We start from the raw sequence: 25,073 nt of genomic DNA, 5'->3' as shown, positions 1-25,073 counted from the left end.
GTGGGCTGGAGTTTTCCTGCCCAAATACCCTATTAGAACAGTCAAAATCCAATTAAGATAGCAATTGCTAAATATCAGTCAAGCAATAACAGGAAGTTAGGAAACTTTTCTAGAAGGAATTTAGACCCGTTTTAAATCTCATGCTTTGCAATTAGCAGAGTGGTTTTATCAGTGTGCCCTACCTAAAAATCCTACATTAGATCCACCCTAGACAGTGTGGTATCCTATTACACTAGGGAACCTAATATGCCAACTCCCGAAGTACTACCCCCTCCCTTACCTTGTGGAGCTAGGAGCCAACCATATTTCTGATTAAAATAGCTATTAAACTTTGTCAGGCAAAGAAACTAGCAATTTCACGAAACTGAAGCGAACCAGTCACACTAGCTGTGAAAATTTCACCCAACACCTTCATACGTATTAAGCGCCTCTAAAAGTAACTATCGTATTGCTGTTGTTTGAGACATTCAGAACCTTTAAAACAGTTTTTACACTTCACAACCATCTGAAAAGGCCAAAATGGCAAAAATCTACAGTGAGACACTACTAAGAGTAGGCATTCCAGCCCGGTTTTTAAATTTTGGAAAAATGGGATTTTTATATGCTCAATAGATAGAGTATTGATTGCTGATCTCAGAAATATATAGTTTGTTGGGTTGGAATTAGCTACTTTGGCATGCACAGTGCTTAAAAACTGAAAAAAGGTACATTTTTTCTCCTGGGCTCCCCATACATTTTAAAGGGAAAAATGGCACAATTGAATCAGGAAGCCAGGAAGCCATCTAGCAATCTGGACTATCTTGAAACTGCAGTTGTTTCTAGCTGCAAGTTTGTACATGTAATGAAAGTAACTTCAGATCGTATCGGATCTCAGTGATCTTTGTATGCTTTGTGGTGAGCAAATATGTCTCACCCACTGCACACTTCTCAATACAATAGTGTATACCCATAGGCAAGTGGCTATCTCAAGTAAGTAAAAACATCAAGTTAACAACTTATAAAGGTAAACAACTAAAGTGGAGGTACCACAATGATGCAACAATACCTAAGGTGGAGTTGTGATTTCAATTATGGCATTGTTATGCCGACTTTGAAGTGGTTTATACTTTTGAGCTGATGACACAGCCATCAGAAAATTGCTCTGGAGCTGAAAATCACTAACCCGAGCGAAGTAACTACGCACTTTAAAGTAAGCACCAGTGACTACCTTCCACCCAACAGTACGTTTTAAAAATTTTAAAGTATTCTACATACATTGCATGGCTTGAAAAGATTACAAAACAACACAAAACTTACTTATATGTAATGCGCACTATAAAACTAAGATTTTCATGATGATCAGCGTGTGGACAAACCCCACAGCGATTTTCATCCTCATTGGAGCTCGGACAACGGAGTAATCCCAAGTTAAACACGAGTTGTTATTTTGAGCCAGGGTTCTATTGGGGAATATATTGAGAAATTTTTTATTCAAAAATCTCGGATACTGGAATGCCTACTAAGAGGTGATTATTTACTGCTTCAAAAATGCAGCATGCACTGAAGTAGAGAATCTGGCTCTCCACAACCACTTACAACTTAGCCTGTCTGTGCCCCTCCCCTTGCCAGCTCCTGGATCCGCCCCTGTTTTGTATTTACTATTTTGTTATATAATTATGATACCGTAATTTCCTTTTTTATTCCGGGCACACAACAAGTATAGTGAATACTGTGGCAAATAGTGAACGTCACTGGAAATTCTTAGTGATGTAGTAAGACTAACTCATGTGATTACTTATTATGATTATGTCATTAATTACTGTATATAGCCAATATTTGAAGTGTTGTACAATAAGTATGCGCACGTGTGTGATTGAGGAAGAATCAATAATTGTGAATCATTGTGTGTTGCTCGCCTGCGTACGATTACATTGGCGTTGTCGGCAACGTTTCTCGCCCTCGTTGAGTTCCTCTTCGTCAAAGCTTAGAAACCGTGGTACCGTGGCATAATACGGTACCCTGTAAGGCGAGTGGAGTTTATTGTGTGGTTCAGTGTGTTGGCCATTTGTTTCGTCTATAGGGGGCTCAGGGAGCGGATTGACAGGACTCAGCCTCAGTGTATCTGCCGTTTGCAGAGAATGGCCAGCAAACCCGTAGTTTTACCGGAGATTTTCCAGGGCAACACCAGTTGGGACGATTGGTTGGAGCACTTTGATCGAGTAGCAGCTGTGAATGATTGGACGGCCAATGCAACTAAGCTTAAATGGCTTAAAGTCCGCCTAACTGGTAAAGCCGCAGCAGCGTTGAGACGTCTTCCGGATGAAACAAAGAATGATTATGGAGCTTTGACTGAGGCGCTCAAGAAACGTTTCGAACCAGCGAGCAAGAAAGACTTGTATATGGCAGATTTGCAGGTCAGAAAGAAGCGCAAGGACGAAGACTGGGCGTCCTTTGGTGACAGTTTGCGTCTGTTGACGGAGAAAGCTTACCCAGGTTTACAAGATGAAGCACAGGAAGTGCTAGCTCTCAATCAATTCTTAGCACAATTGGAACATCCACAGATAAACTTTGCTGTGAGACAAAAGCAGCCAAAGACAGTTGACCAAGCTGTACAATACACTATGGAAGCTGAATCATATTTGAACCCATACAAACGGACCACTAATGCTATGGTTCCTATGCATCCAGGCCTAAAGGATCCTGATCAATCAGTAGCAGCTGCAATTAATAGAGAAGACTCACAGTCAATGATGCCTGCAATCATGAAGAGGCTGGAAGCAATTGAGATTCAATTAAAATCAGCAGCCAAGCCTAAGAGAAAGTGGGATAATTGTAGTACCACAGCACCAGGTAGACAAACCCAAGCAGCTGGTCAGCCTTCCAAGTCAATTGTATGTTTCAAGTGTGGTCAAGAAGGCCACTTTGCACGGGGCTGTGCAGCTGGAGTCACACAGCAGCAGCAACATACTGTTTCTAAACAGTCCATGAATGCAGTAACCAAAGCAGACAATAGTGACAGTGAATCTGACAAAAGTGACCAGTCAATGAATACAGTGATCCAAAGAGACAACAACACCCCTCCTACTGAAGATTTGATTCCAGTGAGCTTGTCTACAGTCACCCCTATTGACTACAGTCTGCTGGGAACCATTAGTGGCATACCTGTGAAATTCTTAGTGGATACTGGAGCTGCAGTGTCCATTCTGAGTAAACAGGTTTGGAATAAGCTGGCTCAGCAAGGGGTAGGTTCCCTAGACACAGTGTCTGGCAAGAACTTGGTGGGTGTGGAAGGGTCCCCATTGAAATTGTTAGGGATAATCAATCTACAAATTGTGTTTGAACAGCAATCTTTTGATGTGTGTTTCTTAGTTGCAGACTTCCTGACCACTGAGGCTATTTTGGGCCAAGATTTCCTGAGGAGGTACGACTGTATTGTTGATGCTGGTAAAAGTCAGGTCACTTTTCCCAATGTTGGTATGACCTTCAACCTTATTTGTCCAGCAGGGACCTCTCAGATTGCTCATGTGAATGTTGTATTGACTGATACTTTCAGAGTTCCAGGATGTAGTGAGATAGAAATAATGGCAGCAGTCCCAGATGCTGCATCAGAGGGCACTTGGATTATTGAAGGCGATGTCATGAAGCGGAATCCATTGTTGGTAGCCAGAGCATTGGTGACGCCTACTGATATGGCAGTCCCTATTTGTTTGCTTAATCCCAGACCTGAATGTATCACCGTGAAGAAGGGCACAGTGGTTGCACACATGGAACCAGTCCAATCTCTAGACACCTCATTTGTTGGAGCATGTCAGTCATTGTCATTGACATCAGAACCTATGGAAATCAAGAAGCAGTTGATTGAAGGTATGTTAATGAACCTTGGCACACATGTAACTAATTGTCAGCAACAAAAGTTGCTACAACTATTGCTGGAGTTTGCTGATATTTTTGCAGTGAATTCAGATGATATGGGTCGTACTGGTAGGATAAAGCACAAAATTTATACAGGTGATGCTCTTCCAATCCGCCAGCCACTGAGACGCGTGCCACCCATCAAAAGGAAAGAAACACAAGAGCTGCTACATAAGATGTTACAGAAAGATGTCATTCAGCCTTCCTGTAGCCCTTGGGCTTCACCTGTTGTTGTAGTACGGAAGAAAGACGGTAGCCCACGATTTTGCGTCGATTATAGAAAGTTAAACAAGGTGACAAAAAAGGACGCCTACCCGATTCCCAGAATCGATGACACTTTGGATACCCTGGCTGGGTCTTGTTGGTTCTCTACTTTGGACCTTATCAGTGGCTACTGGCAAGTTGAACTAGCTCCACAAGATAGAGAAAAAACAGCTTTTTGTGTACCAGATGGACTGTTTGAGTTTAAAGTGATGCCATTCGGGCTCAGTAATGCCCCGGCAACTTTTCAACGACTCATGGACATGATTTTGTCAGGACTCAAATGGAACACCTGTCTAGTGTATTTGGATGATGTGATAATTGTTAGCCGCACATTTGAAGAGCACCTCCTGAGACTAAGACAAGTTTTCCAAAGGTTCAGGGAAGCAGGCTTGAAATTGAAACCAGCTAAGTGTTTATTCTGTCAACCAGAAGTGTGTTTCCTTGGCCACATAGTGTCTGCTGATGGAATCAGTACTGACCCAGCTAAGACTGCCATGGTGGCTGAGTGGCCTACACCAACTTCTTCTAAGGATGTTCAGAAATTTTTAGGCCTAGCAAGTTACTACAGGCGATTTGTGCCTGGATTTGCCACAGTAGCTAAACCACTACATCGATTGACGGAGAGAACAGCTCAGTTTAGGTGGTCACCTCAATGTGCCGAAGCATTTGATGTACTGAAACAGCGTTTAATCTCAGCACCAGTTCTGTCAATACCAGACTTCACAAAGCAATTCATATTAGATACTGATGCCAGTGAATCAGGCATAGGTGCCGTTCTATCACAGAAGTACACAGATGGTTCTGAGCATGTTGTCGCATATGCCAGCAGAGTGCTGAGTAAACCAGAGCGACGCTACTGTGTGACCAGGAAGGAGCTCCTGGCAGTTGTTAGTTTTGTGAAGCACTTTAGACCCTACTTGCTGGGAAAGGCGTTTATCTTGAGGACAGACCACGGTTCTCTCACTTGGTTGTCCAATTTTCGAAACCCTGAAGGTCAGCTTGCTAGATGGCTCGAAGCCCTCCAGGAGTATGATTTCAGCATTGTGCATCGGCAAGGCAAGCTGCATGGTAACGCCGATGCCATGTCCCGTAGACCTTGTACTCAATGTGGAATGGATAGCCACGGCAACTTGGAGGAAACTGCTGTAGCACCAGTCAGTCAACGTGAACAACTTTTATCAGCATATTCTATGGACGACCTGCGGAGACTACAGATGGAAGATCCATCTATTGGCTTTGTACTACTGGCAAAAGAAGCAGATAAACCTCCCTCCACAGATGTCACTAAAGGGCAGAGTTTGGCAACAAGACGACTGATAGAAGTATGGCCATGCTTGCAGTTGATCAATGGACTCCTATATAGACAGTATGAAGATCTTGTAACTGGACAGGTAGTGGCACAGTTGATTGTTCCTCAAGTACTTCGAGATGCAGTTTTGGAGGAGATCCATGGTGGAATTCTAAGTGGTCATTTGGGTGAAGAAAAAACCTTGCAGCGACTTAAAAAGCGTTTTTATTGGCCAGGTCACTCTAAAGATGTAAAGAATTGGTGCCAAACATGTGCAACGTGTGCTTCACGTAAAACACCTGTACCAAAAAATTGTGCACCACTGCAGACAATCAAAGCAGGTTCCCCAATGCAAATTATTGCCTTAGACATTATGGGCCCCCTTCCTGAAAGTGCAAACAAAAATTCGTATATTCTTGTTACTGCAGACTATTTTACACGTTGGATGGAGGCATTTGCCATTCATAACCAGGAGGCAGTTACTGTAGCTCACAAATTAATTGATGAAGTATGTTGCAGATTTGGGATTCCAGAACAAATCCATTCGGACCAAGGAAAGCAGTTTGAAAGTGCGCTGATCAAAGAATTATGTAAAATTTTAAACATCTCTAAGACAAGAACGACACCGTACCACCCACAGTGTGACGGGTTGGTGGAACGTTTTAATAGAACTTTACAAGATATGCTAGCAACAACACTCCACCATCACCCTTTTGACTGGGAAGATGCCCTTTCTAAGGTATGCTTTGCATATAACACAAGTGTTCATACCACAACAGGTTTCTCCCCATTTTATCTAATGTATGGTAGAGAACCACGATTGCCAGTTGACATTGTTTATGGGACACCCACCCCAGAGCACTTATCAGTTGCCAGCTATGCTCGCAAGACATCCAAACTGTTGCAAGAGGCATATGATCAGGTACGGCGTCGTTTATCAGCTGGACATGAACGGCAGAAACAGATTTATGATAAACGTGTTCATGGAGAACCTTTTAAGGAAGGTGATACTGTTTGGCTCCTTGATACAGTGGTAGAACCAGGACAGTCTAAGAAGCTTCATTTGCCTTGGAGAGGTCCTTACAAGATCCTACAGCAGATTACGGATAGTGACTATCGTATAACACCCCTGTCAGGAAGTTCAGCTCCAAAAATTGTTCATTTTAATCGCTTGAAATTGTGTAAACCTGATACTCGCTTTGCACAACAGCCCCCAGAGAATGATGAACAGACCCCTCCTCTGCTTTCTCCTAGTGATGCCACGGCAGCTTATAGTACTGTTGGGGACAACCTTGAACTAGTTGATGATGATGACGCTACAACACAGCACCGACCACCCAGAGTTCGCCGTCCCCCTGGCCGTTATGATGACTTTGTCTCCCATTGATTTCCAGTACGGGTCGTACTCTTTGCAGAGGGGAGCAGTGTAGTAAGACTAACTCATGTGATTACTTATTATGATTATGTCATTAATTACTGTATATAGCCAATATTTGAAGTGTTGTACAATAAGTATGCGCACGTGTGTGATTGAGGAAGAATCAATAATTGTGAATCATTGTGTGTTGCTCGCCTGCGTACGATTACAGTGACGTTCACTATTTGCCACAGTATTCACTACTTATTTGGTACTGTGCATGCTCAGTTAAACTGATCATACTGAACAGCTAGCTACATATAATATAAACTGCATGTGCGTATACTACTGTATAATATTATGTTCTTCGCGGAGAAATTGACAATAATGAATAACAGTTCTGTTCCATTCAGCCCAATTTGGGCTACTAATTAACCTGCCTCAGCAGGCAATCTCGAAAGTAACACATCTAGCTTACTGGCAACTTAGTTAAATACCTTGTTGACGAAGTAAGCGGTTCCTGAGAGAAAGTGGCTGTGGAAGCATCGGACGCAACTATGGCTGAGGTCGACTGTCGGACGCTGGATCCAGTCGTGCAAAGCGCTTGTTCCAAAGCTTGTGCTACCCAGAGTACGACCATCCGCCATCCCGATTTAAAAGCTGCACGTGCGAGGATTTATCTACACGTGCGCAAAATTACTTTATCGATTATTGGCAATCATTACCAAACGATAATATCATGTGTTCGTGATTGTTCGTTTACAAAGTACGAAATACTAAATGATTAATAAATCATGTTTATAAAGTATGTTAATAATTTACAAACTACGTGTATGATTTATAAAGTATATGCATGACTTGTAAAGTACAAGTATGATTTATAAAGTATATATATATATGATTTATAAAGTATGTGTATGATTTATAAAGTATATGTCTATACTTTATAAAGTAGTGTATTGATTTATAAAGTATGGTTATAGTTTATAAATAAGGTGTTTTTGTACTATTTTGGCACAAATGGCACCCCATATTGAATTACAAGAAAATTCTATTTTTGAAAACTGTTTTCTACTGGTAACAGCACCATGCTAGTTTCAAAAGTTCTAGGTGTGACCATAACCAAAATTTGGTCACATAAGTGTTATATGGAAAACAATTAATATCCTGTTAGTTCAAAGGCTGGATCTAGTATTAGACCAGTACAAATTAAACCCTGCATGCAGCTGCAACAAATGGTCCATTAAAAAACTAAATGAAACAAAATTGTTGTTTTTTTTTGTTTTCTCAAGGTCCAAAAGTTTTGTGACCAATTTAACAGTAAATTGATATGAAAGGAACTACTCATACATATGAATGACAGAGGGCGAAACAAAGCTTTTACAGCCATGCATATAGCTCTAATAATAATGAGATATGAAGTGACATAGTATAAAAGAAAATTCAACTGAGCATTCACAATGACATCACATTATAGTTACACATTGTACATACTCAACATTTCAATAGTTACATTGCCATTACTACAACATACTAGGGCTGGGCGGTTTCTCGGTATTATAGTAATACCGCGGTATTGCAATGAAACGATATCTGTATCGCGTAGATTTCGGTGAAACGATAATATCACGATATCGATATTATTACGATTATTAGTGTTTGACAGCTTATTAAGTCCTTAAGGTTGTTATAATGCACCTCAAATAATCACGTGATACTACTGCAAACAAGGACCTAGTACTAGCAGGAGCTCATCGAGTCCGTAGGACGAGGGAGCATGTAACTCCGTAAACGGCGAAATTCAAACATGGCGTCGCAATTTATTAATAGTAATTTAAACAATAACCGTATAAGGATAAACACATACCGCGCATGCTCGCTAAACCTATTACTACTGGCACAATAGTTATACTGTAGTCTTCTTGCTCCAGCAGTGAGCGATGAAACTTGATTCCGTCAGTGTTTACTGCAGATAATCTGTGCTGCCGCCGTGGACTGATAGCCGGCCCACTTACATTACGCGGTAAGCAAGAATGTTTCCTAGCAGTCTCCAAAACATCTTGTCACTATTTCACTCCGTTAGTTAAGCCTTTTCCTCGACGTTTCCTTCCTTGCCATTCCTTTCTTTCACGAATTAATCCAGGCGCTGCATATTTGTGGCATGATTATTACGTAATTCTTTACCCTACGATACAACCTTTACTATATAAGGAATATACTATGTTAAGAAAAGTCCGCCATGTTTGAATTTTGCTGTTTACGTTGTGAGTATGCGGAGTTACATGCTCCCTCGTCCTACGGACTCGATGAGCTCCTGGTACTAGCTAGTCAATTTTTTTTACAAAGATCGAGATACTCTAATAGAACAGTCAGCTAGGATCGAGATACCCTAATAAAGCAGTCAGCTACTCTAATATAGCAGTCATCTTTAATAACCGCGATAAATAGTAATATCGTGATATATTTCTGCACGATATATCGTGAAGCGAAACTCCAATACCGCCCAGCCCTACAACATACACACAGAATTAGCTACTTATAAGCATCATTACAAAAAGATTTCAAGTGTACAGGCAAATGTAACTGCAAAATCCGATCAGGTATTCCTAGTGTGGCAGTGATGATAACATTACAACACAGATGTTGTAAACTCTTGGGATTCATTTTCATAGCTAGCACTTCATAAGATGGATAAATGTACCCCTTATCATCCCAAGAAACATAAAGGAATTTTCTGTAAACACTTCCTACCAATTGTGTGTCAGTAGCTCTTCCATGTGGTAAATCGATGGATACATTCTTCCATGTTTTTCCAATTGAAACATCACTACCAGTCACAGTACGACCATCTTGTTCCTGACACCTACTGCATGTGGTGGTACTTCACCTGCAGAGCATATACTCCATTCAAATGCTCCTTGATCATCTGTGGCTAAAACCTCACAAATGAATGTGCAACTACATCCACACCCAAATATCTCATGATCAAAAACTGGTAAATTTGGATGAAAGAATCTAGCACATATTTTTTTGCCAATGTACAATATTTCTCCATTAGGACATGTACCAGCAGCAAAAGCATTAGAGGGTAAACGGCCATCCCAAACTTGGATCCACTTTACTTCTGGAAATACAAAATTTGATAACTTAGGAACTTCATGACAGCAAAGTAATGAAAATTTACCAACTTCAAATATCTTTCCATTGTAAGGTGCATAAACTTTGAGAGCATCCAAGTATGGATCATGGGGATGAATGTGGCTTGAAAATTTTCTTGTTCCAGTTATTGTAGTCTGTGCAACTCCAGTACCAACAACTGGACCGCTGAACTCTGTTGAGAATTTAGTACCATTATACTGTGACACAATCGTCCATTCCTCGGTAATAGGGCTGTTGACTTGTGCAATAAAGTATGTTTGGGATGGGGCTATGCATGCCATTGGCACTGAGACAGCATTTCGTACTATTTTTTTACGGTCAAGATTATCAGAAGATTCCCAGTAGAGGAGGTCAGGTACTTTACATGTAAGAACTTCATATTCTTTACAAACTCCTAATTCCACCAATGGATCATCAAACGACTTAAAGTATGCGATTATTCCTTGTGATGGCACTATAATGCCAGGATAGACTATTTTTGTAAAAGGATAAAGTATTGGGAAACCAACATAGAGCTTTTCTCCTATCAGTAAAAACAAAGTGCATAGTTAAGACTAACATCAATATAATTCAAATATCAAATATACAAGTACAGCACATGTCATAATGCTATATTGTCATTGTTCATATGCAGTCCTTCATCTAGGAAATGATTTGGGGGAAGGAGGGCGAAAAAAGTTTTATGAGAATAAAGGGAGAATATAGTTTAAAGATGTGTGTGCTTATGTTTATGTATGTATAAATGTAAGCACACACACAACACACATCTATCACACATCATCTAGGGGGTCTGTGGGCATGCGGCTTGTATCTAATGTAGACACACAGAATGCTTCTGGTGCATTCCCATATACCTGAAAATGACATGCTACTCCAAAAGCTTTTGTATCTCAGATTGCTTCTGGTGCAACTGAGAATAACATGACACACCAGAAACTTTTGCATTGTAGATTGCTTCTAGTGCATTCTCAGTTACCAAGAAATTAGATTCTATCAGATTGCTATACTGATGCATTCTGAGGTACTTTTATGTAAATTATAATATTGCTTGAAATTAAAGGGGGTGAGTGCTTGTCAAAGAGGGTAAGCACCTCCCCTGCCCCCTCAATAAAACCCTGGTTTGATACAAAAACTCCACTTAAAATTAGAATCTCAGTGTTACTATTTGCCTGCATGCCTGCCTGCATACCTACCTACCTGCTTGCCTACCTGACCATAGTCACAAAGCTAGAGATTAAATGATGCATCATATCACCACCATATTATGCCACAATAACAAATTCACTGGTGGTACAGTGTCCTTTATGGGTCTGCCAGACAAGTGTCTGACCTCTGTGCCTTGTCTAAATCTAAATTCCCTTTATCTTCAATCATATTTTTCATGCAACATACAAAACTATATACAGTAATATAAGACAGTGATTTTCCAAATTGACACTTTCCGTATTTAGATGCTACACAATTGTTAAATCATTCATGCTGTTGTAAGAGGTAGTACTATAGCATGTCCACATTGAGCTAATCAAGCCCTCAAAAACATTTAAAAACTCAAGGATGAAATTAGGTAAATTCTTGACATTTGGCCCATTTATCACAGCTGCTAGGACTGCGCTGGTTATATCAGCATAGTTTCGGTAGCCAAAGCACTGGGCGTAATGCCAGCACAATAAGTACAATAACATTTGTGCATTGGTTATTAGAGAAGCTGAAATTCTGCATGGTGTAGAATGGGATAGTGAAAATCAGATATAGCTACTAGTTGTAAAGGAAAGACTAGTTAAAGATTGATATAGAACAGTCACCGCATGTTGAAAATTATCCTAATAGAACATTCACAGTTGCATTGGTTACTCTAGAAGAGCAATCAAGATAGGGCTCAGGCCTAACAGCTGCTAAAGCCACCAAGTATTAAATTTTAAACATGTGTTCCTCTTCAATTTATGCATATATAAGCCCTCCATATGTAGGGATGGATCCAGGAGCTGGCAAGGGGAGGGGCACAAACATGCTAAGCTGTAGGTGGTTGGAGAGAGCAAATCATTTGTTAGTTGCTGTATTATTTGAAGCAGCAGATAATTACCTCTTAGTAGTGTTTCACTGTTGATTTTTGCCAATTTGGCTTTGCAAATGGTTTTGAAATCTTAAAGCTGTTTAGAAGTCTATGAATATCTTAAACACCAGCAGCACGACAATTTTTTGGAGAGATGCTTAGTACACACCAAGGTGCTGGGTGACAGTTTGACAGCTGCTTTCACTTTGATTTCAGGTGACTTTATGAGTTGAAAATTGATGTTGGTTTGACAAAAAGAAATCAGCTATGTGGTTCCTTCACAGAGGTGGGGGGGGGGGAGCATTTACCCCAAATGCCCTATCCTGGATTCGCCATTGCATATGACTGATGTTAGAGCATGTTGCATGCTCAAGTGTGGAACCCTCACAAAACTAAAGACATTACTGCTATCATGTATGTTCAGCAGAGGACCTGTGCATGCAGCCAATGGGATCCAGTTTAAAGTCTTGGACCAAATAATCTGCAGAACGTGTTTCCTCTTTACAATGGTCAAGCTTGTAAATCTACTGAATTTACCTTTGTGTATCTTCCTTTGTGACACCGTTCACAAAAAGGTACTCCTTGTTAGGTTTCCAGATATTTTAATTGCACAAAGCAGCTTTCCTTTGTATAGTTCCACTACATGCCACAATTGATAGATAATGATACTCAATTGTTTTTAAATATTTGGAATTCTATTGGCTATTATATACTAAGGTGGAAAAGCCTCTCTTTAGTTATTTTTTGAGTTTAGTCTCGTACTTGCTTAATTTTATCTGTATAATGTCTGTGTATATGTCTTTCCTTGAACAGGCTGAGCCTTTTGATACAACCCTGTCTTTGTGACAAATTAGGAGATTAAAAAAATTGAATACATAAATAATAAGTAAAACGAACTGCTTAAGGGTGCTCTGTACAGTTCATACAAGGCTTCCCAAAACATAGTCTGTTTTGCACTAAAAGAAATATTGTGGTCACCTAAGTAGTCTGTGACATGTTGATGCATTTTAGTACCTGTAAATTAGGTATCCCATAGCAACAAGCACACGAATTTTGCTATTCTACACCCTATCACTTAAATTAGAACTACTCCGTCATTTTTAATCCAATAGACATGAAATTTTCACACAAGCTACTTTAGTAATTTTACCAAAGAAGAGCGTTTGCCATTTTGAAATAGCAAGTTCAGATGATGAATAAAGTAGAAGTAAAAAAAGGATCTCTGGGACTGTCAACCCGAAAGATAAATACGTGATGATTGAGAAGCTAAAAGACAAAAATAAAAACGCACAATGGTTTGTGGTGTTTAGCATAGTGTATCATAAAAGTATCAAGGCTCTTGTGCATAAACTGTAGGACTAGTTCTAGTATAAAGAGAAAAACTGTAACTCATGTTCTAAAGCAAATTTAGCAGTTAGGTTTGGACTAAACTGTGTACTAGTGTTAGATTATGTCCAGTAAAAAAGTACAGCACATTTGCTAAAACCATTTGTAAGTTATAGAACAAATTAAATTTCATGGGAAGCCATATAAGCGGACTGTACAGAGCACCCTTAACCCACCAAAAAATATTTCAAAATTCTTTTATTCAAATGTCTGACACATTATTTATGTCCAATCAAAGTCTCCACCATACAATTCCTATTTGGAAGCCATAAAGTATAATTATTAGTCTTACTGAAACACAAAACTTCAACAAAGTGTACATACAACTCCAACGTAAAGCACTGTGGAGTATATTGTCTAGTTTTGTAAACAGAAAGGCACTTATGCATAAATCAACAAAACCATACAGAAACCTTGACACTACCGCAATATCACCATATTGCATCCATGAATGCAAAAGACAGCAAAATCATATCTTCACATGGACTTCTGTGTTGAAACAGCAGGTATGGTGGTAGTTTAGCATTATAAAACTATTTCAGCCACAACTTGACCATCACTGCTATAATAGCAGTGTTATTTAGCAATGCACTTCGTATAGAATATGGTATTTTGTTTAGTTGGTGTTGTTTAGCGCTTTTCACAGAAAGTTTACAATGATGGCTATGGCATCCAGGCCCGTAGAAATTATGCAGAACCAAAGCTTTTGCTGTCTAAACACCGAAAAAAAGAAGGTTGATTTGATGGCTAAGTAAGTTTCATATAAATGTGTCCAAATGTTCTAGGGTATACTTTTAAATGTTAATTTATATTAGGGTTAAAGAACACAACTTGCAACACCTGAATTTTCCAACCCAAGTATTGTGCAGCACAGTAACCCTATTTCACCCACTTCAATAAAACCGCCATTGGCTTGGTAAAAAAATTGAAGAAGGTATAAATGAAATTTCAACCACTACCAGTGCAGCATTTTGGCAACTGAAAGGGTGCCAAACTTGAAAAGAAAGATCAAAAAGGTTAAATTCTGGAGGGTATAAGCTATTTTAGAGAAGGCCACATGCAGAGAATCCATGTTTGTAAATGTGATGGCGGTGGTAATGTTTATAATACAGTACATAGTACTGTATAGTAGGAATCAAACTGTGGGTGTGGCCCATGAAAAACATCACCTGAAAACAAAAATGGCCTCATACACAACAGTGGCCTCATAGGTTATAAAGTTTCTAATAGCCAGGGCACCCAATGTCCACTTGATCGCCATCTTATTTATTTTCATATTGTCTACAAACTGATTTTTCTGTTGTTACAATTTTATAACACTGTAACTTCAAAAGTTCTTGGTTTCTAGATATTGATCATTCTTTAGCTATAAAATGGAATAAAATGGATTTCATTAATGTGCTACATGTGGTTTCTTGCAGATTGATTGCATACATATCCAAGAAGATACGGCTTTAAATCTAGCTTTAACAAAATGAATAGTTAAAATTAGTGAGGTTGCTCTATACGTCATAACATTTCAAAGCCATAGAAATGAAACCAGCACAGGGGCAGTGGAGCAGGCCAAAGAGTGAGGGAGCCAGGCCAGCTGTAAGCTTGAAGACCCAAAAAAATGTAACTAACTGTTGACAATAGCTATCCTCCATCAACTATATCTTCTTATTTATAACTACACATACATACATAGCTAAGTAGTCTGCTTTATGGCTTCCTCTGAATACTGTGACTGCTCTATTAGAGTATCTAGATCCTGACTGAATATCTTGATCTTTTCTTGCAAACATTGTCCCATAACAGTGGGGGGGGGGGGGGGGGGGGGGGCATGGTCCCCCCCGGATCCACCGCCTATGAACCAGCATACATTTGATTGAATATAAATTCTTGAGTATATGTCTGAACAGAAAAGTATTGTAATTATGTACTCTCTATTAGAGTCACAAAACCAATTGATTCAATTAATATCTAGCCATGTTAGGGTCCATACACAATTTTAGTGTGGCGTGTTATGGCAAATTTTGTATACTGCTTATCACAGTTATTGCTCTCTGAGCACTTTGGCAACTGCTGCCTACCCAGTAATAAAATAAGGAATATTGTGCTAACCATAATATAGTTCATTACCATTTGTATTAGTTCCTACACAGAATGCATCAGGTGGAATTCTTCCATTTGATGATGATACCCATTCCACATACTTTAACAGGTAATCAGATGGCCGAAGTAGTGCCTACATGACATAACAATTAAACTAGCACGCACACACTAGTACTGTTTCCTGCAATAAGGTGCAGGTATGGTACAGTAGTACACTATCATTATATTATGCAGTACATACTGAATAGCAATAATAATATTATTATTAAGTATTAAACATCAGCACTATAACAATACAGTATGTACATAATGTTCCTAGTCTAAAGTGCATTGCCTATCCTACTGTGCCAGTTATGCCAGGAAAACTTGATTACTGGTTTCTCATTCACAAAATTTGGATTTTCATGCAGGCAGGAGGTCATTTTTAATTATTAAAATTCTCTAAATCTGGTTGTCTGATACTATAAAAGTCTTGTAAAAGCTAATACGTAGCTTTTCTGAGGTGCAAGAAATGATTGAAATGATATCCAGTTAGCCTTCTTAGTATCAAAATACGTGTGCACATGATTGACAATAGCAATAATAAAATTTGAGGCAGTGGGGCAATGGGTGATGCAGGTAGGGATTAGAAATGATGAATCAAGTTTGCTTGTCCTTAGATATAATATGTAACATCAGGGGCAGGTCCAGAGTTTAGAAAGGGGGTGCACTTTGCTGAGAAAAGTTGAAGACCAAAAAAAAAGGTCGCAGCAATTATGGCTATCCTTTACCAAATGTATATACTATATAAAGATCCTTATTCAGAACCTTATTAATAGCTTCATAGTTTAGCTACACTGCCTCATTTACACTGTGACTGCTTTATTAGAGTGATTGACTGCTCTATTAGAGTATCTCAATCTTGTATGCAAAGGGATGAAGGGGAGGGGGGGAGGGCATGTGCCCCATGGATCTGCCACTGAACATTTAAAGCATGGCTATAAGGAGTACTGCACTTATATACACCCCATGAAACTGTGAAGTCAGAGGAAGTTTACTCCTGAGGCGAAGCTGAGGGGTTTTACAGTGGAACCTCTCTATTACAGACATTTTGGGACCTAAAATTTTTGGCCACTTTCCTATGAAATATAGATGTTTTCCTCTAAAAAATGTATTAACCAGACCAAAATTTTTGTCTTATTTCAGGGAGTTTGTTAAGAGAGGTTCCAGTGCATCAACAGTAAATTTCCGATGACTGAGGAGGAGGGTGTGTATAAGTGAAGTATGCCATGGTTTATATATAATAATATACCATGTGTCACTCACTACAAAATGTACTAACAACCAATACGCACACAAACCAATGTAATTAAACAACTTACAGTTACCACAGTCATCTGTCCTAGACCCTTTTAGGAAGATGTCTAGGTTACTTACACCCTTTTCATGTTTACTTCAGTACATTCATTATGTGAATCAATGCTAGTAGCGCTGGCAACACATCACCACCTGATAATTAATTTTAAACCCTGATACTGTAACTGTTGTTATGGATGGAATCGAGTAAGTGGAGTGATGGCATGTTAAGGTCCAAACTACATTAAAGTTTGACTTCAGACCACAGGGATCTACATACTTTAGTAACCTGATGGCCCTGTGTTGTGGCACATGAGCAAAACGAAGGCGCTACTGCAGGGTCTGTGAAGGTTACTAAATGACATGGTCTGAAGTCTGACTATTACGTAGACACCACATACCAACACCTTTGAGGCATAAAGCTGAGTAGGAGGTGTTAGAATGACACAACATAGAAACCAAGGTATAGCTGAGGTTTATTTTGTGTCATTCTAATGCCTCGAAGACAATGGAATGTGTTGTCTAACTGTCTTAGAAAATGGTCAGCCAGCAGTGAAAAGGAAATTGTAGCTATGCCTCATATCATTGCTAGTGAAGAATATATATGAAAGGATGCATGGGAAGGTCTGTTCAAAAATTTACCTGCTCAGCTGCTGAGACGCCACTTTAACTGATGATACACACTGCTGTTTTACAGCAAGAAAAATATGTCAAAAATTAGTGACAGTACCTTGCACAGTACTGCCAAGTTGTACCATAGGCTCGGCTGGATGAGTAACCTTGCAACTGCTTCCCATGCAACTGCTATCCATGGCAAGTCGCAAGTGACTACCATGCACAAGCAAGAAAGGATGGATTGGCATTACCAAGTGTCAAGTGAAAGTGGAGTCATATAGCTAGCAACATTACTGTAATGGTACTTGTTGCACTGCAGCAACGCAGCTCATTTTCTAGGAAAGTTGGTAACTGCCTTGACACTCCAGATAACTCACAGGTATATGTGGTGAAGAACATGCACTAGCTAGCTACTAAGTTGGTTGTGCTATTGTTCTGTTGACACTCAATATATCACTTGTTAGCAATAAATTTTTGTGTGCATAGTGATAACTAATTAACTAGCATAGTTAACCACCAAGTCTCTTAGTAATTAGTACTAAGAGTCTTGTGGTGGAGTCACTTAGTGCATAAGAAACTTGTATTTTAATTGAGTTTCAAAGCATTGCTAATATTAGTAATATGTGACCCAGTCTGACAAAACCGGGCTTATCGCCTATTAAAAGTATCGAGAAATGCCGGTTTTAAGTATTTAGTGTGTTGTAGCTCGCCAATGGTTGAAGCTATGTGTACCAAATTTTCACACGTTTTACACCAATTCCTTACCTTCCAGAGCATCCACTGTGCAAGTAGCCAACAACTAATTTCCCGCCATTTTAGATAGTTTTTAAACCGAGGTTGACTGTATCAGGCGAGCTGCAAATTGGGTGGGAGGCGGGGGCCCTGGAAGGCTGCAAATTGGGTGGGAGGCGGGGGCCCTGGAAGGCGGCAAGATGGCATTCAAAAATTGAAAAGGAAGGCCAAGGGATGAATTAGGCCAAGTTTTGAGCCATTGAGGTCTCAAAACTGGCTAAAATGAAAGGAGACTCACAGCAGAAGTACTTATTCAACACCACAGAGCTGTACAGCCACATACAGTCATTCCCAGGCTGACCAGAGCTCCATTAATATAAGGCCCCACACCACACGTACGGATCGCCACTGGGCTTGGGAAAAGCAGCCAGCAAAACCAGACTACTCAAGTCTAGCTGATTTTAAATGTGGAATTAGATAGTTTATTCATGTAGCTGTGTGTCCTGGGTGAAAATCGAATCTGCTCACATGGGTGATAAGACCGGTTTTCTCAGACTGGGTCACATATACCATCTAATTGCATATACAAACTACAAAAACCTACTTAAAAACCCAATAAAGTGTGATAGAATATTATAAAAAACATTATTCAAATAGTTCATGTACGTAATTCAAATGTATAGCACTCTAGATTATGCTTTTTATTACACTGGCATAATTGACACAGGCCTGACACGATGCATAGCAAAGAAATAGGTCTGTATTTTTTTTACAGTTGAACATAAATGCATAACTAATAGTACTCTTCCCACTGAATGGTTCATACTATCACATCTACTTTCAAATCTGGTGACCGTTCAGCTGTAAAAAAATTACAGACCTATTTCTTTGCTCCGAAGTTCTAGAGAGGCTAGTGTATGATAAAACCCTTCCATTTTTGTTACAACAACTCACAGTATTTCAGTTTGGGTTCTTACCAAACAGATCTGCTATACAACAACCTTGTCAGTAGCAAATACAATCCAGGAAATCTTAACTGCAAACAAAAGTGTTGATATAATCTAATCCAAAACAGCCAAGCTGTAAAAAAAGAGTGCAGCCCTCAAAAAGGCTATAGTGAAAAAAGATGTGAAATCCAAGGTGGCAGCCAAGATATGGCTGTGATGGTAGGTTAATGGCAAAAATTTTAATTACGACAATTCAGGTGAATTTGCGTTGCCTCCTCCACTAAGATTTGGCACCAAATTCACCTGAATTGTCGTAATTAAAATTTTTGCCATTAACCTACCATCACAGCCATTTCTTGGCTGCCACCTTTGATTTCACATCTTTTTTCACTATAGCCTTTTTGAGGGCCATACTCTTTTTTACAGCTTGGCTGTTTTGGATTAGATTTCACTTCTTTTTGTATTTGTATACCCCAAAGCTGGCATTTTTAACCTATCTTTTTTTTCTTTTCCACAGGAAGAAGAAAAGATGAAGCAGATGAATACTTCAAATATTTCTGATTTTATCAATAAATGTACAAATTATATATATATATAATACATATATTTATTACAGAACCCTACATGGTGGTTTCTTTGTAACTGAACACTCTACAAGGTGAGTCCTTCTAGCTAATCTCTCTACAGGGTGAATTGTTTGTAGCTGAACTATCTACAAGGTAACTTCTTCTAGCTGATCTCTCTACAGGATGATTTGTTTGTAGCTGAACTCTCTACAGGATGGTTTCTTTGTAGCTGATGTCGCTACAGGTGACTTCTTTCTAGCTGATCTCTCTACAGGATGGTTTCTTTGTAGCTGAACTCTCTACAGGGTGATTTTTTTCTAGCTGAAGTCTCTCTAGGGTGATTACTTCACAGCTGAACCCTCTACAAGGTGGCTTCTTCTGTCTGATCTCTCTACAGTGTGATCTGTTTGTAGCTGAATTCTCTACAAGGTGACGTTTTCTAGCTGAGCTCTCTCTTATTACTAGCTGATCTCTTTACAGAGTAACTTGCTAGTCTAGCTGAAGTCTTTACATGGTGGATTTTGGTTGTTAAACTCCCTGAATGAAGACTTGTATGTAGCAGAACTTCTACAGAGTAAATTGTTTGTAGCTGAACTCTCTACAAGGTGCATGACTTGTTTACTCTTCAGTGTGACTTGTAATGTTCTGAATCACTACAACAATATATTTGTAGCTGAATTCGCTATAGGGTGACTTGCTTCTTGTTGAACTGTCTATAAGATTAACTGTTTGCAGCTGAACTCCCTACAGAATAACTTGTAATGTAATAGAATTCTATAATAGAGTAAATAAGTTAGCTGAATGCTCTATTAGGGTGACTGTTCTATTAGAGTATCTCGATCTCGCATTTGCTACTCGGAGTTGGCTTTCGAATCATAACTCAGTAGTTTGTAATCCGATTCTTCTGTACTACTGCAAGGAATTCTATGAAGATTATTCCAGCAATACACTGATTTTCAGCTCATTGCTCTAAGCGGTTTGCCTAGTAGGCGTAAAAATTAACACTTTTTTTATTCAGGTAATCCTAAGGCTGCAGCACATGTTGCTGCAGACCTTCAGTGCTGGTCACTGTAAAGTATTAATACAATAATACAATTCAAAAAAATTGATCGCGTAATTGTGACACAGGTTGGGTTTGGTGTCATATCTCCATGGTCTTTATCTCGATTCCTTTCAAACCACCAAAAGGCACTCCTACGATGGTTACTCCATCTACATAGCAATTTTCAACTCATTCCATGAAGCGGTTTACCCTGTAGGCGTGAAAACAAATCGATCTTGTTATACGCGAATAATCGGTCATAACTCCCGTAATATTCATCAGCTTTGCACCAAATTTGATGCTACGATTCACCTTTGGACTCCCTTTCTGTGTGCTAAATTTCAAGGCGATCGGGGCACGCGGTTGTGTTTTATAGCAATGTTTGCAAGTGTGCAAAAACACGAGGAAGAAAAAAACAAAGAAAAAAAATCGAAACTTTGGCAGCTTGTAACTCGGAAATGGCTGGCGCGATTTCCTTCAAATTTGGTATGTAGACTCCCCTAGCAGGCCGGCAACTCTGTAGCGAATTTGGTTCAAATCGGTTAAGGGATCACCGAGATACAAAACTGTAAAATTGACGTTTTCTTTCTTCCTGTCAATTAACCGTGCTGGCTTCTTGGGCCGCACGACACACCATCGTGTGTCTTGATTTACCTTGATTTCAAGAAGGCTTTCGACTCAATTTCACATAACAAGCTACTATCAAAACTGTGGTCTCTTGAAATCAGGGGTAACCTTTGGAACTGGTTCAAGGGGATCAAGGAGACAGTGTGTACGTATTAATGACACTCTATCGAGTACGGTACCCATTCTCTCGGGAGTTCCTCAGGGAAGCATACTCGGCCTGCTTCTTTTTGCAGCTTTTATCAATGACCTACCATCGTATGTCACACTACCCTAATTATTTTTACTTGCCGATGACACTAAATGTTTTAAGATCATATCAAATCCTACCAACATTATCTCCCTACAAAATGTACTTAACCAAGCACTTAACTGGAGCAACACAAATGACCTATTTTTCAATGAATCTACTGTAACATTCACTTTGGAAAGGATCTCAGTTCACATAACTTCACCGTAAATGGAACACATAAGATCCAACTGTGTAAAAGATCTAGGAGTTCATATATCATCATCTTTAAAATCCTCAGCCCACAGTAAAATCATTGCATCCAATGCCTACAAAACTTTAAGATTAATCCAAAGGACCTTCTCAACGCATTCTACCACAGCCAAAAAGCTACTTTATCTCACACTAGTACGATCATGACTGATAGACTGTAGCCAATTATGGAGACCTTACTTACTAAAAGACATCTCCATCCTGGAAAGAGTTCAAAGGAGGGAAACAAAGTACATATATTAAATAGAGGTGTACCGATAATCGGATCAGCTAAAATATCGGCCACTGATATGGTAATTTTTACCAATATTGGTATTGGTATAGAACAGCAGGAGGACGGATATCGCTATCGATATTTATACATCAGTAATAGTTGTACATAAACGGATTATGCATTGGTTTTCTATGTTATCCATGTAGCTCTTTAGTGCCATTGGCTTATTGTTCACTCTGCAACAAGCTCTACGCTATACTATGAGAAGCCATACAAATACACATGATTCTAGTGTTTGTTACTGGAAAGCTTACCACAGTGTTTACAAATGAAGCAGTTATAGAGTACCTTTGTAATAAAAAGAAGGGTCATAGGATAACCAAGGACACTTGCTGTACCAGCTTTCTCACAATGCCATTAGAATGTGGAGTAACGTAGAAATATCCGTTTAAGGCTTCATGGGAGTATACATAAAAATGTTTGTGGGTGCCTAATTGTCTAGATTGCACAATAGAAACCCAAGCTGTATACCACCACAGGCAGAGTACATGCACATGTTGTGGTAAATGTACACTTCTGTTTGCTTAAAACTATAATGCAAATATCGGATCAGCTATTGGTTATCAGCTTCTTTTGGTGGCGTCAATATCGGATATCAGTACATGTCAAAACCCCATATCGGTACACCTCTAATATTAAATGACTACCACTGACTCTACATAGCTAGACTAATACAACTCAATTTACTCCCTTTAATGTATCAATACGAACTGAGTGATTTACTTTTTTTTCATAAAATCCTAAAAACTCCCTACTCTCATTTCGACATTAACAACTACATATCAATGAAAGCATTAATATCCACAAGATCATCATCATCAGGCAAGTTAATCCATCGTATTTCCACAACCAACTTGAACCATTATTTTTATTTTTTGCCAGTTACCAAAAGATTATGGAACTCTCTACCCTCGATTGACCTGAATCTACCTTATGTGACAATAAAAAACAACTCACCCAATTTCTATGGCATCACTTTTTAAACAATTTTAACTTCAATAATACTTGTACTTTTCATTTCTGTTTTCCCTGTTCTTTCTGTACAAACAACACACATGCTACCCCTTACTATTCTATAAGTAGGCATTCGAGATATTTTAATAAAAAATATCTCCGTATATTCCCCAATAAGAACCCTGGCACAAAACAACAACTCGCGTTTAACTTGGGATTGCTCTGTAGTCCAAGCTCCAATGAGGATGAAAATGGCTATGGGGTTTGTCCACACGCTGATCATCATGAAAATCTTAGTTTTGTCATGCGCGTTACATATAAGTAAGTTTTGTGTTGTTTTGCAATCTTTTTAAGCTTTGTATTATGTAGAATACTTTAAAACTTTAAAAATCGTAGTGTCCGGTGGAAGGTAGTCACTGGTACTTACTTTAAACTGCATAGTTACTTTGCTGGGGTTAGCGATATTCAGCTCCAGAGCAATTTTCTGATGGCTGTGTCATCAGCTCAAATATACAAACCACTTCAAAGTCAGCATAACAATGCCGTAATTGAAACCACAACTCCACCTTAGGTATTGCTGCATCATTGTGGCACCTCCACTTTAGTTGTTTACCTTTATAAGTTGTTAACTTGATGTTTTTACTTACTTGAGATAGCCTCTTGTCTGTGGGTATGCACCATTGTATTGAGAAGTGTGCAGTAGGTGAAACATATTTGCTCCCTACAAAGCATACAAAGATCACTGAGATCCGATAACATCTGAAGTTACTCTCATTATATGTACAAACTTGCAGCTAGAAGCAACTGCAGTTTCAAGACAGTTCAGATTGCTAGATGGCTTCCTGATTCAATTGTACCATTTTCCCCTTTAAAATGTATGGGGAGCCCTGGAGAAAAATGTACCTTTTTTCAGTTTTAAAGCACTGTGCATGCCAAAGTAGTTAATTCCAACCCAACAAACTATATATTTCTGAGATCGGCAATCAATACTCTATGTATTGGGCATATAAAAACTCCAAAATTTAAAAATTGCATGGGCTGGAATGCCTACTATAAGTAACTAAGTCAATTAGGTAGTTAGTATTTGTAATTAGCTACTGGTAGTTCATGCCTTTAGCTATCAGCCAGCCTATTCTAATCACCAATCTACATTGTCAGTTTGTAATCAACTATACTTGACATGTACAGTTTGGTTGTAAAACAAATAAATACAGTATGCATATAGCATGCACTATACAGCGGTACCTCTATTATCCGAACTCAGCAGCTAATAGTCATCAAGACACATGGTATGTCGAGTGGCCAAGAAAGCCGGCAACCACACCATGAGTATATTTATAGGAAGAAAGAAAACAGCTTTTTCATGCATGCATAGCTCCATGGCCCCTTCTCCAAAGCACGTCATTTTTGCATTATAGCTGTCCCCCAAGTAGGGTACGCCACACAGCAAATTTGATTACAGTCACAACAGCCATTTGTGAGATATGGGCGTTCAAAATTTCATTTTAATTTCTTCGTTTTTTATGCCGTACGCTGTACGGAGGCTACAGGGGCTTCAATTTATTTTCATACACTTTGCAAAATTGCTATAAAATGCAAACGTGTAACTCGATTGCCTCGATCTTTGGCACAAATGAAGAATGTGTAACGGTGGATTCACGTACCAAGTTTGTAGAGAATCTGAGTAATATTCAACGAGTTATGAGCATTTATTCACGTAAAAAAGATCAAACTTCTGTCACGGCTACAGGGTAAACCAAGTAAAGAAATAACTTGAAAACTGGTGTGTAGATAGGCTGATCATCATAGCAGTGCCTATTGATAGTTTGAATAGCAATAGAGTTACAGCGACAAAGTTATAAAGCAAAAACTAAGCAAGTGTAAAATCACGGGATCGAGATACTCTAATAGAGCAGTCACCACAGGGTAAAAAAGGTGTGCAAAAACTGTCGAAAAAAAATTTGCCAGAGTTTGAACCATGGACCTCCATACC

General features: G+C 39.1%; 1 protein-coding gene across 1 annotated transcript in view; it reads right to left on the bottom strand.

Annotated features, from left to right (window-relative positions):
• Positions 1-9,333: 9,333 nt before the first annotated feature.
• LOC136258981 (uncharacterized) overlaps positions 9,334-25,073 on the bottom strand; it is a 37,072-nt gene continuing 21,332 nt past the window's right edge. The window contains exons 2-3 of the mRNA XM_066052376.1: positions 15,517-15,622; positions 9,334-10,482 (exon numbers count right to left, since the gene is read on the bottom strand). Coding sequence (XP_065908448.1) covers positions 9,635-10,482; positions 15,517-15,622 — 954 coding nt within the window. The 3' untranslated portion in view covers positions 9,334-9,634. The remainder of the gene's footprint in view (positions 10,483-15,516; positions 15,623-25,073) is intronic.

The sequence above is a fragment of the Dysidea avara genome, chromosome 6 (genome assembly GCF_963678975.1).
Source record: "Dysidea avara chromosome 6, odDysAvar1.4, whole genome shotgun sequence".
NCBI classification, from domain to species: Eukaryota; Metazoa; Porifera; class Demospongiae; order Dictyoceratida; family Dysideidae; genus Dysidea; species Dysidea avara.
The sequence above is the reverse complement of the archived record's forward strand: the minus strand, read 5'-3'. Positions and strand labels throughout refer to the sequence as shown.